At 43.4% G+C, this 15,937-nt stretch overlaps 1 protein-coding gene across 1 annotated transcript; it reads right to left on the bottom strand.

Moving 5' to 3' along the window:
• Positions 1-10,588: 10,588 nt before the first annotated feature.
• On the bottom strand, positions 10,589-12,065 carry LOC138974533 (G-protein coupled receptor dmsr-1-like). Its single transcript, XM_070347247.1, has one exon. It carries the CDS (start codon positions 12,063-12,065, stop codon positions 10,962-10,964), a length of 1,104 nt encoding a protein of 367 aa, XP_070203348.1. The 3' UTR covers positions 10,589-10,961.
• Positions 12,066-15,937: the final 3,872 nt, after the last annotated feature.

The raw sequence follows: 15,937 nt of genomic DNA, 5'->3' as shown, positions 1-15,937 counted from the left end.
CCGGTTCCTAGTGGGGTTCGGGAGAATGCCCCCCCCCCCCCCCCCCCCCCCCTCCCCCTCCACGGAAAATGTTGATAAAAACATGGACAATGGAGCAATCTGGTGCAATCTGAGCTATCATTTATTCTTTATTTTTACATTTATTTCTTGCTTTTTGTTAAGGCTGCCCCCCCCCCCCCATGGATCCGCCTCTGACAGTGATATATCATGTTCACGTAACAGCTTACCCAAGCATGCACAATGTTATTGTTGAACATTAACTTTCATTGATAGTGTTCAAACCAGAGCCAACAAATTACCCAACTACCTTCCAAAACCGTCATTTAAACGACAAATGCCGGTTCTTAGTGAGGTCCGGGGGCACCACCCCCCCTCTCCCGGAACGTTTAGATAACAAACAAGGACAATGGAGCAATCTGAACTATAAATATTTCTTTATTTTTACATTTCTTTCTTGCTTTTTTTAAGGCTGGGGGCGGGGGGGGGTGTGTTTGCGGAAACCGCGGAAACACCCCCTGCATCCGCCCCCGACAGTGATATACCATGTTCACGTAACAGCGAACCCAAGCATGCACAATTGTTGGTGATCATTATTTTTCATTGATAGTGTTCAAACAGAATGTAAAATCCCGATAAAAAAACAAGAAATTGAACAAAATAAATGAGAAATCAAGAACTGACCAGCAAAACCACAAACAACATGAGACTTAACAACAATCAAAAAAGACAACAATGTCAATAACAGCGTATCGTGTTTGATTGCGTGGTTAGTTGAACCCGATGTTGACTTTGCCATGGTTTCTTTTAACGGACAATTCAATGTCATTACACCCCCGGTATAGGGGTGTGTATAGGTTTCACTCGATGTGTTTGTGTTCGCAAGTAGATCTCAAGAATGAACGGACCGATCGTCACCAAACTTGGTGAACAGGTTCTATACATTCCTGAGACGGTCCTTACAAAAATTGGGACCAGTCAAACACACGGTTAGGGAGTTATTGGTGGATTAAAATTATACAAGGCCTGGTATAGACGGACACCCCCGTTGGTCAAAGGGAAATAACCATTCTCACTGCCACCAACTGAGAAGGTTATTTCCCTTTGACGGGGGTGTAGTTCCTATCGGAGGAATTTCTTGTTATGTGTAGCGAACATCTGAGATTGTTCTTGATAACGATAGAGTCATTTGAATTGTGTATTGTGTACGTGATTGTGTTGCATTTATTTAAAGTTTATTTGTTTTTAAATGCGTATTGTTGCTGTTATGAAGATTATTATATTTAAGATTGATTTAAGGCGCTTATATTGTGTATTGTTGCTGTTATTAAGATGATTATATTTAAGACTAGCAGTCAGGCCCGGCTTCGCCCGGGTGTTTCTGCTCTCCCCTCTCTCAGAAACCTCTCGAATCTTATTCCAATGTGGATAAGAAAAATGACAGTGTGAGCTCATACATTTGGATGTATAGGCAAGGCAAGTTTCTATTTGGTTCAACGTGTTCTTCGTGATTTGTTTACCCCTTCTCACACCCACTGTAGTTACCGTCTGATCAAAGCACGCATACCTCATGAGTGAGCGCGTCATACCTTTTTGAACAGGGGAGAGAAATCTGTAAATTCTCGTGATCTTTCACTGAGGCGATCGTTTCGTAAACATTATTCGCGATGATCTGGAAGGCAGGGAGGGGGAGCAGGGGGCAGGGTTAGTATGTGTGTGGGGGGGGGGGGGGGGGCGGCGGGATGATAGCGGGCGGGGGGTAACCCTTGAGAATGACACGGTATACTGGTTTGATGAGAGTTACCTCCCTTCCGTGGGTGACAAACCATGACTTACCTCCCTTGCACTATATAGACTGTATTGATAGATGGGGAGGGTAATTATCCGAGGAAGGAAACAATGTCTGGAGAAACTAAAACCCAGGTGCACATTTGTGGGTCCAGGGCAGTGTGCATGCAAAATATCTTGTGCTTATCTTTTGCCATCTCTGAGGTATGGCGACCACAGACAGACACACACACACACACACACAGACAGACAGACACTCTCTTTTATTTATATGTATAGATTGTAAGGCGCTTAGAACTATTTTAGGATTTGCGCCCTATCAATACCCGTATCATTATATCATTAATGTCAAAGCTTCGTGCAGCGAGCTTTGGGAAGTCGACTTTATATCAGGATTTATGTACACAAAATACAACAAGGAAAGTACAAATACAATATACCTGGACAATCAGTTTTTAATAACGGAACTACTGGCTTCTGTTGCGCAATCATAAGCATATGTGACCCTCCACCACGAAATGAGTCGCATGTCACCTTTGCAAGATTTTCATATTTTTACATTTTCCTAAAGAGTTGTTTATGCTCTATCCAGTGGTGAAAACCGTTTTAGAAAAGAGCGAAAACTGTTTGAGTTATAAGCCTGTGACTAAGGTGACCCTCACACTGTTACCAGACACCCCAGGACTTATATTAAGCCTAGCGCAGAACCGCGCGAGGTGACATGCGACTCATTTCGTGGTGGAGGGTCACATATCGGGCTGCGGACCGAGAGGTCGTGGGTTCGAATCCCATCAGGGGCAAGTGGGTTTTTCGGGCTTCGGCCGGCTCCTACCCAGATTGGACGTATGGGAAGGCTGGGATCACTCAGCCGAGTGTCATTCATTTCACGAATGCGACTTTGAGGATGCCAACGTAGTTGTATCCTAGCCAACACCGCATGTGCAGCAGTTCTCGCGCTGGTTGACACCACAAGTCTCACATCGTAATCACCATTCCAATCATTAATCATCCAAAAATTAAAACAATTGTCTCGGCTCTTGTCGCCCTTCATGCCCAGAGCTTTCATGGTGACCTTGGTCTCAGGGTTCGGAGGGTCGAAGGATGATTTTGTATCAACAAGGCCAACGTGGTGTGTAAAATGTAATTACAGAAAAGGATCAGAAGCCTACTAAAACGACAAAAGTTCAGTTATGGTTGTGAATATTGTCTGCACTAAGCAGTGCTTTTAGTCAAGTAGCTCAGGCTCCTTCTTTCATCGTTACATAAGGTTAAACATATGGATTACAAAATACTATGACTCTGAGTTTGAACTGTCTAAAGGCGCCACGAACCACTAATGACGTAATGAAAACGAACTTAGAATACGGGTTCTGTCACTAAATGCACAGACTGGGGAAATATCGTATTTAAAAAACGATTATTAAAGTGGTCCAATCGTGCTGCAAACAAAGCAGTGTCTTCACCAATTTCAAGTAAAGAAGTAGACACTTGTACTTTGTTTGTTTGTTTGTTTAACGCCCAGCCGACCACGAAGGGCCATATCAGGGCGGTGCTGCTTTGACATATAACGTGCGCCACACACAAGACAGAAGTCGCAACACAGGCTTCATGTCTCACCCGGTCACATTATTCTGACACCGGACCAACCAGTCCTAGAACTAACCCCATAATGCCAGACGCCAGGCGGAGCAGCCACTAGATTGCCAATTTTAAAGTCTTAGGTATGACCCGGCCGGGGTTCGAACCCACGACCTCCCGATCACGGGGCGGACGCCTTACCACTAGGCCAACCGTGCCGGTAGACAGACACTTGTACTGAGTTTACAGACATTGACAAGGAGTAAAACGAGACTGCACGAACTTTTCCCAGACGTGACGCAAAACATAATAATATCAAAGCCGCCACTTGAGATTTTAGTTCCTCTGCTAAAAATAATAACTCCGACCCCATTACAGATTGAAAACAAGTAAAGGCACAGTCCTTCTCTTGAAAACAGTTCTACTCACTTTCTCAGAACCACCTAGGCTCTTGAGTGCAATGAGACCATCTTTCCACGTTGACACATTCGTGACCCTCCACCACGAAATGAGTCGCATGTCACCTTTGCATGATTTTCATATTTTTACATTTTCCTAAAGAGTTTTGTATACTCTATCCAGTGGTGAAAACCGTTTTAGAAAAGAGCGAAAACTGTTTGAGTTATAAGCCTGTGACTAAGGTGACCCTCACACTGCTAGTTGACACCCCCGGACTTATATTAAGCCTAGCGCAGAACCGCGCGAGGTGACATGCGACTCATTTCGTGGTGGAGGGTCACATATTAAGAGTTAACATTATGACTGCTTTCTACACAGACTGGATTTTCTTTTCTTGATGACATCAGTGGCTTTGGAGAAATGAATTCATCAAAACATTCCCACTTTGCATTGAATTTAATTATATAAAGGCCGTTGATGTTTGGGAACTGTCCTAGTGAAGGGATGGTCTTATCACATGTAAAATTGTGACTAGATCTGAGATGAATAGTTTACGCTAGAAGGGGTATGCTTTTAAAAATAAGCTTCAACAAACTTCTGCCAGAAATACAAAAACAAATAGACTGCTAAAATTGTATTTCTTTATTTAATTGGAACATTTCATCAGCTAAGTTCATTATCTGTCCCGACATTTTTTTTCACACGTCAGTTACGGGCTTTCAATCCCGAAGGCTATTTCCGAGTAGCTACGAACGTAAACGGAATTTCCGATGTGTACGGATGCTTATTGATTAGAGTTGTCGTTCGTGTCTCGCTAACCCAGTACACGGTAGCGCTGGAATGAGTGCAATCCGAGCTACGAACTTTGCCGATTGCATTCTATAGATGATCGTCTCTGCTGCAGGGTCAATGTGTGAATTAATACGATAGAGCGGCGAAACTAATTGCACTCATCACTCGCTTAATCCATGCTGAGGCTTACAAACTCCCAGCCTGCAGAACATCATACAGCAGTCTTTCTTCCCTCGCACCATTGGCGAGTGGAACGCCCTCCCACCACAGGCAGTATCATCAACCTCGGTGGAAGCCTTCAAAAGTGACAAAACCCAGATCTAGACACCATGCACTGCAGCAGAAAACCTCTTGTACACCAGAGTTCCCATTTAATTGCCAGAAACACATTCACAGATACTTCAATATGTTGTTACTGGACTCCGAGTGCCTTTTTAGTTTCTACAAAATAATATAGCACTGATGATCTAACGTGATCAAGTTCAGTTAGATCTATAGACTAAGTTGTAACAGTTTACAGTCAGAAGCACCAGCATCAGCGTGTGCCAGTATGCATGTGGTTTGTGGCTCCTATACGCGTGCATGCTTTTTAATTAGAGGGTGTATTTCAGTTGTACGACAAGAAAAAGAAGTGCTTTCCTTCAAACCATCCAAAATATCCGTATTAGATGTTGTTGAACATGTGTTGCACACAGCAAACATTTTGAAATCTCCGAAGCTGCTTGCATAAAGATGACGCAGAGATCTGTACAGTATCTCTGGATGACACAAGGATAGTGTTCGACTCGGCTCTTTGACTTGGTAAACATCGGAACTTCCGATTACGTTCGTAGTTACTCGGAACCAGCCTTCGGGATTGAAAGCCCGCAACTGACGTGTGAAAAAAAATGTCGGGACATCCCGTAAGTGTTTGTCAGTTTGTCTACTTTAAAAAACAGTGATTGTAACGTTTTGTTTTGTCATAGATTAAATGTTCAATAGCATACCTTTTTTTTTATTCCAAATTGTACCAGTAATGTTGTATACTTAAGCGCCTAAACCACACGACACACAAACGAACAAATAGAAAACAAATATGCTCTCAAGAAATGAAGCTACTTCCTAATGCGGGAAGAAACGTTTGGCTAGAGCTAACCAATCAGCAAGTGCGATAAGATAAGTCTGCGCCAAGTCCCGGCCGAGTTGAGCGGCGCTCAACTGAGTTTCCGAGTTGCGGCAAAATGGTTTCAAATCATCTTAAGTCGGGGTAACACCCGGGAACTTGCCACTAATGTTTTACCAATGATAGCGTTACAAAAACATGTATTATCAGTCGCGGGCCAATCTGTATTAAATCGTTGGGGCCGTTCACATGGTAGACTTTTCGCCGCCTTGGCCACAACAACTCCGGAGCAATTTCAAACCAAGGAAAATTGGGGAAAAGTTGGTTGAAAGTCTGCTATGTGAACGGCGCTTTACACTTCAACTCAGTCACCCATCTACCTTGACCTACAGCCGGGTTCCTTACTTGAGCATGTTCAAAACTTCGAATCATACTGACTTTGTCTTGATGATAAAATTAGTATTTTGTGTTTTAACAATGTTTGTCTCCCAAGCTGCCAATTTAAGATTTTAACAGTTAGGTCTAGCACCTTCATCTTCTTCAGCCTTCCAGAATGTTGTGGTTACGTGTGAGCTCGTTTGCCCATTTGGGTTCCCCAAACTATACTCTGAAACCATAGTCAGCTTCACTCCGCTTTCGTTGAGTAGGCATGCTGGGTATTTTCGTGTTTCCATAACCCACCAAACTCTGACATGGATTGCAGGATCTTTTCCGTGCGCACTTGGTCTTGTGCTTGCGTGTATACACGAAGGAGGTTAAGTCACTAGCAGGTCTGCACATAAGTTGACCTGGGAGATCGGAACAATCTCCACGCTTAACCCACCAGGCGGCAGCGACCGCGGGATTCGAACTCACGATCTCCCGACTATCTGTGGAAAGCGTTCAAACCAAAGGATAGTTGTACTGTATGTGAAAGTTTGGCGGAGTGGGCCTTCAAGCAAAACTAGATATATATATATATATATATATATATACTCTAGCAGTGCAATAAATTGTGAAGAATTTCTAAATATTGCGTTTCAGATGTTAGATAAGGTCAGCTTAACTTTTTAGCATGTGTATATTATCGTTTGCTTGTTTTGTTTGTTTGGAGGAGGGGACGTTTAGAGCAAACGAATAAAACACTACTCCCTCCAAAATAAATGAAATTCAAAGACGTAATTAACAGTATTACTTACCTCGTGAAACGATGGCCACGGGAAAGCAGAAACAGATAACCAAATGTAGAAACATCTACATAAATACCGCTGACTCTCTTAATTCAACTCAGTGAAATTCACGTCACTTGTTGTCACACAAACTTAAGGCAAAGTGGTCTTGACTCCTTGGTCTATCCGGGGTTCAAGTGGTTTTACGCGGATGCCGCCGTTTGCTCATGTTTATCGTTACTACCTTGTATACGCCCACCTCCCACATGCACCAATTTCGATAGAAATTAGGGGGTGTGCGTTTACTTAGTAGCGTACCTTAGCTAGCTGTTCAGGATCAGTTCCTCGAAATAAATAGCGATATTTGAAAACATGACATGAACATGTTAAATAGAATATGTTTCTGTTCAAAAATGTCTGCCCTCTTTCTCTGTGACACACACGTGTTCTCGTGAGTGCCAGTGCCTTGCCAGAATGGAAACTGGAACCTAACCACAGGCATCACTTTTGGTCATGGTTTTTGAACAAATGAAAAACTTAAAATGGTTACTCAAGATCTCCTTCGTTTAACCAGCATTAGCCGCGTATGTCTAAACACACAAAAGCATGGTATCTGTGGACATTTTGTTTGCTCTGATCCAAGTATTCAAGGGGGAGTACGGTGTATGTCAAACACAGTGTGTTCAAATAACAGTTTGTTCACTTGCTCTCTGTACATTCCCCAAGGTCGAGTTTGCAATATCAAATGTGTCTCACAAAACCTCGTCAATTTTAGGCATGGCTATTCAGTGACTGCAGTTGCAAAGTGAAATCAACGGCATCTATGCAACGCAGCAACCTGTCATTATATATTCGTATAATATGTTCGTACCTGCGTGCGGATTTAAAAAAAAATACAAAAACACAACCGTTTTTTGTTAAACCGTTGGTCCAAACGTGGGGGGAGTCGTTTACAAGGTACACTACCCTATACACAGTTTTAGCCCCAAAGTAGGGGGTAGGCGTTTGCTCGATACTGGGCGTTAACAAGGTAGTTTATCGTCACGCACATAAGAACAATACCTAACTCAGTGTTAGGCATATCTGCAGTGAAACTACAGGGGAAGCTACTGGAAGGGTACCTATCATGTGTTCGAGAGTACACACTCTCAGACCATTGGCAATCGTTGTCACGGTTACGTGAGCAAAACTGCCATTCTCGTTTCTGAGTTAGGCACTTTTCAGCAGAGGCTGCTGCTGCTTTCATAAAGGACGACTTGTTTAGTGTGCAAAAGCTTATTTGGGTTGTTTGGCAGTTGTGCTGATTGAAACGTTGCTACAAGCTCTTTAACTCTCGCTAATTCCCCAATCAACTGCTAGAGATAGGCAGTTTGCAACTTATAACTAAAATAAGATAGGCAGATTGTTCAGAAACCGAACACGTTTTTCTCTTTTTTTCCTCAAAACACACAAAACGGAGATAGGTAATTATCTTATGATCGTGATGTTACGGTATAACTATTTATGCATATATGTATAGGTTTTAGGTGAGTGTTTTGAAGGATATGCCATGTAATATTGTTATATATCTATTAACTGTATTTTAGTGTGGGTGTGTGTGTGTGGGTGTGTGTGTGTGTGTGTGTGTGTGTGTGTGTGTGTGTGTGTGTGTGCGTGCGTGCGTGTGTGTGTGTGTGTGTGTGTGTGTGTGTGTGTGTGTTGGGGGGTGCGTGCGTCAGTGCGTGCGTGTGGATGTGAGTGAGTGTGTGTACGCAGTTCGGTGAGCACTCTGTTTGGTTGTTGTGTTGGAATGTATTATGTATTTAACGTATTGAAATGAATTGAACTTTATTTAACAAGGATTAAGATTTAAGGCTACGCCTTTTCTTAATTAAAACATTACAAATTAAAAAGTTAAAAAGTTAACAACGAAAGGAGGTCGGACAAATTGAGCACGTGATGATGATGATGATGATGATGATGATGATGATGATGATGATGATGATGATGATGATGATGATGACGATGATGAAGATGAGGCATGAAGAGCATATCATAAAATCAAATGCATACTATGCAGGTAACTATACGCACAAGCTGGTAGCAATGGAACATGTAACAATACTACAACAAAAATATGTTCAGAATATACAATGCACAGCATATCTTTGACGTAATACTAAGTGTGGTGAATCAAAACGCGTGAAAGTACTCAGACATTAAGTGTTTTTTAACACATGTTTTAAAACTGTTTAATGACTTTAAGTGCTTAAACCCAAGCAACATTCCTCTGTACTGCACGTGGTTGTAATACAGTCTTATGTCTAAATGTCATATCGGCCTTGGGGGAAATCCTAACAGGCGATTGTATCTCCACGCCTCAACGGAATGTAATGGTGGTAAGCTACTTCTTGTGTAATGCCCACATGTCAATATATAAATAGGCAACATGGGAAACCAACCGCCTAGCACATCCTATCTTCGTGAGATGCAGATTCCTTCCTGATCACAATGAGTTCCGTTTGCCAGTGCACAATTTAATGCATGTTGGAAAAGAGTGTGTCTGTGTGGCTGTATGTGCCATTATTCATCCGTGTGCGTGGTTGGGTTAGCTTCTGTGTGTGTGTTTGGTTGCTATATATTTGGGGAGTGGGGGTGATTCTCTCTGTATTTATGTTTCTGTGCGTCTGTCTGTGATTGTTTTTCTCTGTCTGTCTGTCTGTCTGTCTGTCTGTCTGTCTGTCTGTCTGTCTGTCTGTCTGTCTGTCTGTCTGTCTGTCTGTCTGTCTGTATGTATGTCTGTTTGTTTGTCTGTCAATGTCTTTGTCTCACTCTCTCTTCCTTAAAAAATATACATGACACCGATTGACTCCAAAAACGACAACGTTAATATTTTGCCTGTGGTAATTTCAGAGTGTTTGAAACAAGTGTGCAAAGCGGATAGAGAACTTTACTGGACATATTTGATACAGTAAATGCAGACATGTTATACATGAGGGTTAGATAATTAAATAGGATAACTTACTAATTGATCAAGATCACAAGACTTATTTTTGAAGTGGTGTAGATCCCTGGTTTGCAGCGTTATAGTTATGAGGATGTGTTTATCTTTGAATATCTGTAACGTACGTGTCTTTCTGGTATGGCCTATAATAGCAACACTACGTGACGTCAGTGTAGACTAAAACTAGATTCGTTTCTCACTTTAGATAAACATAGTTTCTGAGGCAACCGGCCGATTTAAAAACAAATGCCACATCGCAGAACAGAGTCCACACCATCGCATATTACACATGATATTATAAACTAGAAGAGTAATGTCCTCAAGACTCACATGTGAATACAGTTGAATCCCCCTTTTAATGTGGCAGTACGACCTAAGATTTTAAACACACACACACACACACACACACACACACACACACACACACACACACACACACACACACACACACACATACACACACACACACACACCCACACACACACACACACACACACACACACACACACACACACCCACACACACCCACACACACACACACTTAGACAAGCAGGCACGCAAATACTCATAATCGTGCTTGTGTGTGTGTGTGTGTGTGTGTGTGTGTGTGTGTGTGTGTGTGTGTGTGTGTGTGTGTGTGTGTGTGCGTGCGTGTCACCTTGTGTGTCACAGTGTGTAATCGTTGCGTGTGTACGTGTGCGTGTATGTTTATGTTTGTGCATGTGTGTGTGTGTGTGTGTGTGTGTGTGTGTGTGTGTGTGTGTGTGTATATGTGTGTGTGTGTGTGTACATGTGCTTGCGTTCATGTGTGCGTTTGTGTGCATGTGTGCATGCGAGCGTTTCCACAGAGTCCGAGGACAGTGTTCTCAGGAGACCGTACAGCAGACGCAGCAACTAAGTAAGAATTCAAGCTGTCCGTGGATCTTCCTGAAACATTGGATATTCCAAGCATACACATAGGCAGATTGGAGCCAAAGAATTCAAACACTGTCAGAGTCTTTACCGTTCTCACAAAGTATTATTGTCACGCAATAAGATTCCAAGCGACCCCCCGGCATCATCAAGCTTAAACATGGGCAGGCTGCAGCCAAAGATTAAAAACCGCTGCCTGAGTTTTTGCCAGGAATGCAGATGTAGCCACACATGAAAGGTCAAAGCGTTCCCCAGGCCTTCTTTAAGCGTTGGTGGTCTCATTCTTGACCATGTTGAGCTCCGTACCGTCGGCTTTGGCCACCTTGCGGTGGAGGTTGAAGGGGATGTTGTTGCAGACGAAGAGCGACTTAAAGGTGCTGCGGAACTGCTGGCTCATGATGCAGTACAGGATGAAGTTGACAGCGCTATTCACCAGCACCAGAATGTCCATCAGATCGCCCAAGTGGATGTAGACGTCGTTAAAGAAACCTTCGTCCACGGCGGAGATTAAGGCCAGGATGCCTTGCGGGATCTCGGTGACGATGGAACAGATGACGACACCCAGGAGCATCATCGTGGTGCGGTTGTGCTCGCTAGACTGGTGGTCGTGGTCGACGACTCGTGACATTGTGTTGAACAGCCTGGCTCGCCGCACCTTGGCCTGCTGCATGGCGATGATGAGCAGCGTGGAGAAGAAGGCCATCAGGACGCAGGGCAGGATCTTGAAGACCACGCCAAACAGCCAGCGCACGAACTGCGTGTAGGTCGGGTTGTCCTGCGCTAGCTGGCTGGCCACGATCCAGTAGCAAGACACGTTCCGGCTTAGACTAGGCCCGACGTCCTGCACGCTGTAGACAAAGTAGCCTGGCAAGCACGATACAATAGCGGCCACCACCACTACGGCCACAGCCAGTTTGGCCCTGGGCAAGGAGCACATCCGAGCAGCGATGGCGTGCTGACAGACGAAGATGTATCGGAAGACAGCCAGCGTGACGGTTAGCCACATGGAAATGTTGTGACACGTCACAATGGAAGGGTAGTAAATGAGGATGAAGTACATCCAGCCCAAGCTGTGTTGCGCCGTCATACAGCTATCAGAGGAGATGATGTAGAGGTAGATGGCCATGATGGGGTAGGTACTCATGACCAGTATGTCGGCAATGGCCAGGGCGGTGAGGATGAAGTTGGTGGGGCTCCTCATGTGCTTGCGGGTCAGCACGATGATGCTGAGCACGTTGCTGACGATGCCGAAGATGCACACCGTCACGGAGAGGTAGCCGTGGACCCGCTTGTAGGAAACGCGGAAGCGATCGCTGGCAGATTCAGGCGGAGAATATGATCCGGCCTCATCCAAACTGGCGTCCATGGTGTCGTTGAAACCGCCGAAGACGTAGTCTGCGATGGTCACTGCAGCCTAATCAGCCTCAGACGTACTTCGTTGGTTGGGTATCTGCAAAATGATATTGCTATTATGTAGATTGTGCGCGTTAGAGTGTTGATAATGTGAAGGCAAGAGTAATTACGAAGTTACAGATGTTCCTTCCTTGCTGGGTATAACGGCTTATTAGCGCCAAAACCACACAATCGAAATGTTGACAAATAAAAATTACTAATCTTCCTCAGATAAAAAAAAAAAAAGTTGACCTCAGTTGCATGCAGGCTGCTTCAACCCTGAAGACAGTTAGTTTTTTTTGCCTTTGTTTCTTTTTTTACCTTTTTTATATTTAGTCAAGTTTTGACTAAATGTTTTAACATAGAGGGGGAATCGAGACGAGGGTCGTGGTGTGTGTGTGTGTGTGTGTGTGTGTGTGTGTGTGTGTGTGTGTGTGTGTGTGTGTGTGTGTGTGTGTGTATGTTTGTATTCGTGTGTGTTTGTATTCGTGTGTGTGTGTGTGTGTGTGTGTGTGTGTGTGTGTGTGGTGTGTGTGTGTGTGTGTGTGTTCGTATTTGTGTGTGTGTGTGTGTGTGTGTGTGTGTGCGTGCGTGTGTGTGTGTGTGTGTGTGTGTGTGTGTGTGTGTGTGTGTGTGTGTGTGTTCGTATTTGTGTATGTGTGCGTGTGTGTGTGTGTGTGTGTGTGTGTGTGTGTGTGTGTGTGTGTGTGTGTGTGTGTGTGTGTGTGTGTGTGTGTGTTCGGCGTGCGTACATGTTTGCATGCGTGGTATATATCTATATATATGTATAGGTTAAAACACGAGTGGTTTTTTATATGGCTTGTATTTCAGTCAAGACCCAGCGGATGAATAGCATCGGGAGAAACGAGCCTCTGGCGAGTGGCTCTCGATTGATATTCCCGCTGGGTCTTGACTGAAATACAAGCCATATAAAAAACCACGAGTGTTGTAATCTGTATATCCCATTCTACCATCAAACACAAAGTGTAGACTACTAGCGGCACTGTTGCGATCTGTGCAGGGTAAAACAGTGTTGCCAGCGAGACTTAGCCCTTTTGCAACCTTAAACTAAGTGACTGTCGCTGAAAAAATAAAACGAATGAGTGCATCGATAAGTACGCGGTAACACTACTTTCAGACCATTTAAAAGCTTTAAGTAAAGGTTCATAAGTTGCAAGAAAGTAATGAAGTCGTATAGAAATTAATTTATTTGAAGCGCACAATTTTTTTGTTTTGCGTTTCAGGTCGGCAGAACGGGTGAAACGGGGTTGGGACCCATTTGGCTTACTCGATTCAGAATCGATTCCACGTTGTTTTTCTCGAACGTGTGTAATTAGACTTATTGACAGAGAAGCAAATTTTAGGGAACAAATGTGTAGGTTTAGATTTAACCATTTGCTCCCTATTTGAAATGTATCTACGTGATAAACTGTTTTGCGAGTGCGTTTGCATGGATGAACTTAAACTGGTATGGGTGCGAGGAAAACGCGACCGACACGTCTGTCATCGCCGATTGATTGCATTTTGAAGGAATATGACTGGATTACGGAAAAATACACACATGTTAAGTTCTTGGATACCTTCATCGCCAATGTGGACTTACTGCAGAGCCAGGCAAAAGAGTAGACTTGCTCGCAAAACACGTGAAACAGGCGATGTTTGATAGTGAAGCCCAACCGTGCCGGGTAAAGGACGTTTCTCGGTCTCGCTGCGCATGTCACCAGTGACAGTGTTGTTGCTTTGAGTTTGACTAACAAACTCGAGACTGTCATTTAAAACATGAGCCAAATGTGTATTGATTGTGTGATTAGTCTATGTGACAGGGCTTCTATTATCTGTGCTCCCTAGCTTCTGTCAGTTCCCACACCGACACTGCCAGAGAAACTGAAGACGCACACCAAAACACACTACCGACAGATTCTCAAAAGTCGTCTGCTAACGATGCAAGGGAGGGTACTCGTGTTTTTGTTTTGGTTCGCTAGCATCTGGTTATCTTGTAAGTTGAATGTTCGTTTTTTTCGACCTGCATTGCTTTTATAATGAAAGAAACGTTTGCTTATTGCATCTCATACATATATCTCATGACCTCCCTTATTTGTCTCTGTTACTTCAGTATGGGTATATATGTTGTATTTTCATAGCTCAATAAATACATCATGGACTCCAACAAATATATGATAGTGCAGATTCCGATTTGGGCAAAGAACTACTTTCCTCCCGACCTTTGACCTCGCGCCGAACAATGTGACACATTTGTATGAAGTTCCAAAATCGTATTGCACGGCTCAGAAAACCATATCAGTTGCACGCAAAAATGAATCTCAGAACTGATCTGATGTATGGGATGCAATAAACAAACGTTTCTTTCATTATGAAAGCAATGCAGGTCGAAAAAAACGAACATTCAACTTACAAGATACCCAGATGCTAGCGAACCAAAACAAAAACACGAGTACCCTCCCTTGCATCGTAAGCAGACGACTTTTGAGAGTCTGTCAATAGTGTGTTTGGTGTGCGTCTTCAGTTTCTCTGGCAGTGTCGGTGTGGGAACTGACAGAAGCTAGGGAGCACAGATAATAGAAGCCCTGTCACATAGACTAATCACACAATCAATACACATTTGGCTCATGTTTTAAATGACAGTTTCGAGTTTGTTAGTCAAACTCAAAGCAACAACACTGTCACTGGTGACATGCGTCCTTACCTGGCACGGTTTGGCTTCGCTATCAAACATCGGCTGTTTCACGTGTTTTGCGAGCAAGTCTACTCTTTTGCCTGGCTCTGCAGTAAGTCCACATTGGCGATGAAGGTATCCAAGAACTTAACATGTGTGTATTTTTCCGTAATCCAGTCATATTCCTTCAAAATGCAATCAATCGGCGGTGACAGTCTCAGACGTGTCAGCAATTCGCGACTTCACCAAATCGGTCCCGTTTTCCTCACACCCATACCAGTTTAGGTTCATACATGCAAACACACTCGCAAAACACGTTTATCACGTAGATACATTTCAAATAGGGAGCAAATGGTTAAATCTAAACCTACATATTTGTTCCCTAAAATTTGCTTCTCTGTCAATAAGCCTAATTGTGTAATAACACGTTCGAGAAAAACAACGTGGAATCGATTCTGAATCGAGTAAGCCAAATGGGTGCTAAACCCGTTTCGCCCGTTCTGCCGACCTGAAACGCAAAACAAAAGAATTGTGCGCTTCAACTAAATTAATTTCTATACGACTTCATTACTTTCTTGCAACTTATGAACCTTTACTTAAAGCTTTTAAATGGTCTGAAAGTAGTGTTACCGCGTACTTATCGATGCACTCATTCGTTTTATTTTTTCAGCGACGGTCACTTAGTTTAAGGTTGCAAAAGGGCTAAGTCTCGCTGGCAACACTGTTTTACACTCCACAGATCGCAACAGTGCCGCTAGTAGTCTACACTTTGTGTTTGATGGTAGAATGGGATATACAGATTACAACACTCGTGATTTTTTATAGGCAATGGCTATTTTGCCGGTACCGGCAACGTAGCCTGTAGGCTATGTTGCCGGTACCGGCATAATAACGATATGTTACGGTAGAGGGTATTTTGCCGGTTGGACGCTGCTGAAGCTAGTAAAGTGAAACGTCTGGTCGGATTCTCCATCTCACAAAGGCAATACACAAGTAATCTTCAATATTTGTATTTCTGATGTGCAAACTTCAAATGCAATTACAACCTTGTCTTATACACGAATAAAAGCCATATCTCTCTCTCTCTCTCTCTCTCTCTCTCTCTCTCTCTCTCTCTCTCTCTCTCTCTCTCTCTCTCTCTCTCTCTCTCTCTCTCTCTCTCTCTCTCTTAA

Source organism: Littorina saxatilis, linkage group LG8 (genome assembly GCF_037325665.1).
Source record: "Littorina saxatilis isolate snail1 linkage group LG8, US_GU_Lsax_2.0, whole genome shotgun sequence".
NCBI lineage: Eukaryota > Metazoa > Mollusca > Gastropoda > Littorinimorpha > Littorinidae > Littorina > Littorina saxatilis.
Note: the sequence above shows the minus strand (reverse complement) of the source record. Positions and strands in the feature narration are given on the sequence as shown.

Excerpts from the sequence above, each read along its gene's own strand:
- LOC138974533 (XM_070347247.1), bottom strand. The coding sequence starts at position 12,065 with ATGGACGCCAGTTTGGATGAGGCCGGATCATATTCTCCGCCTGAATCT.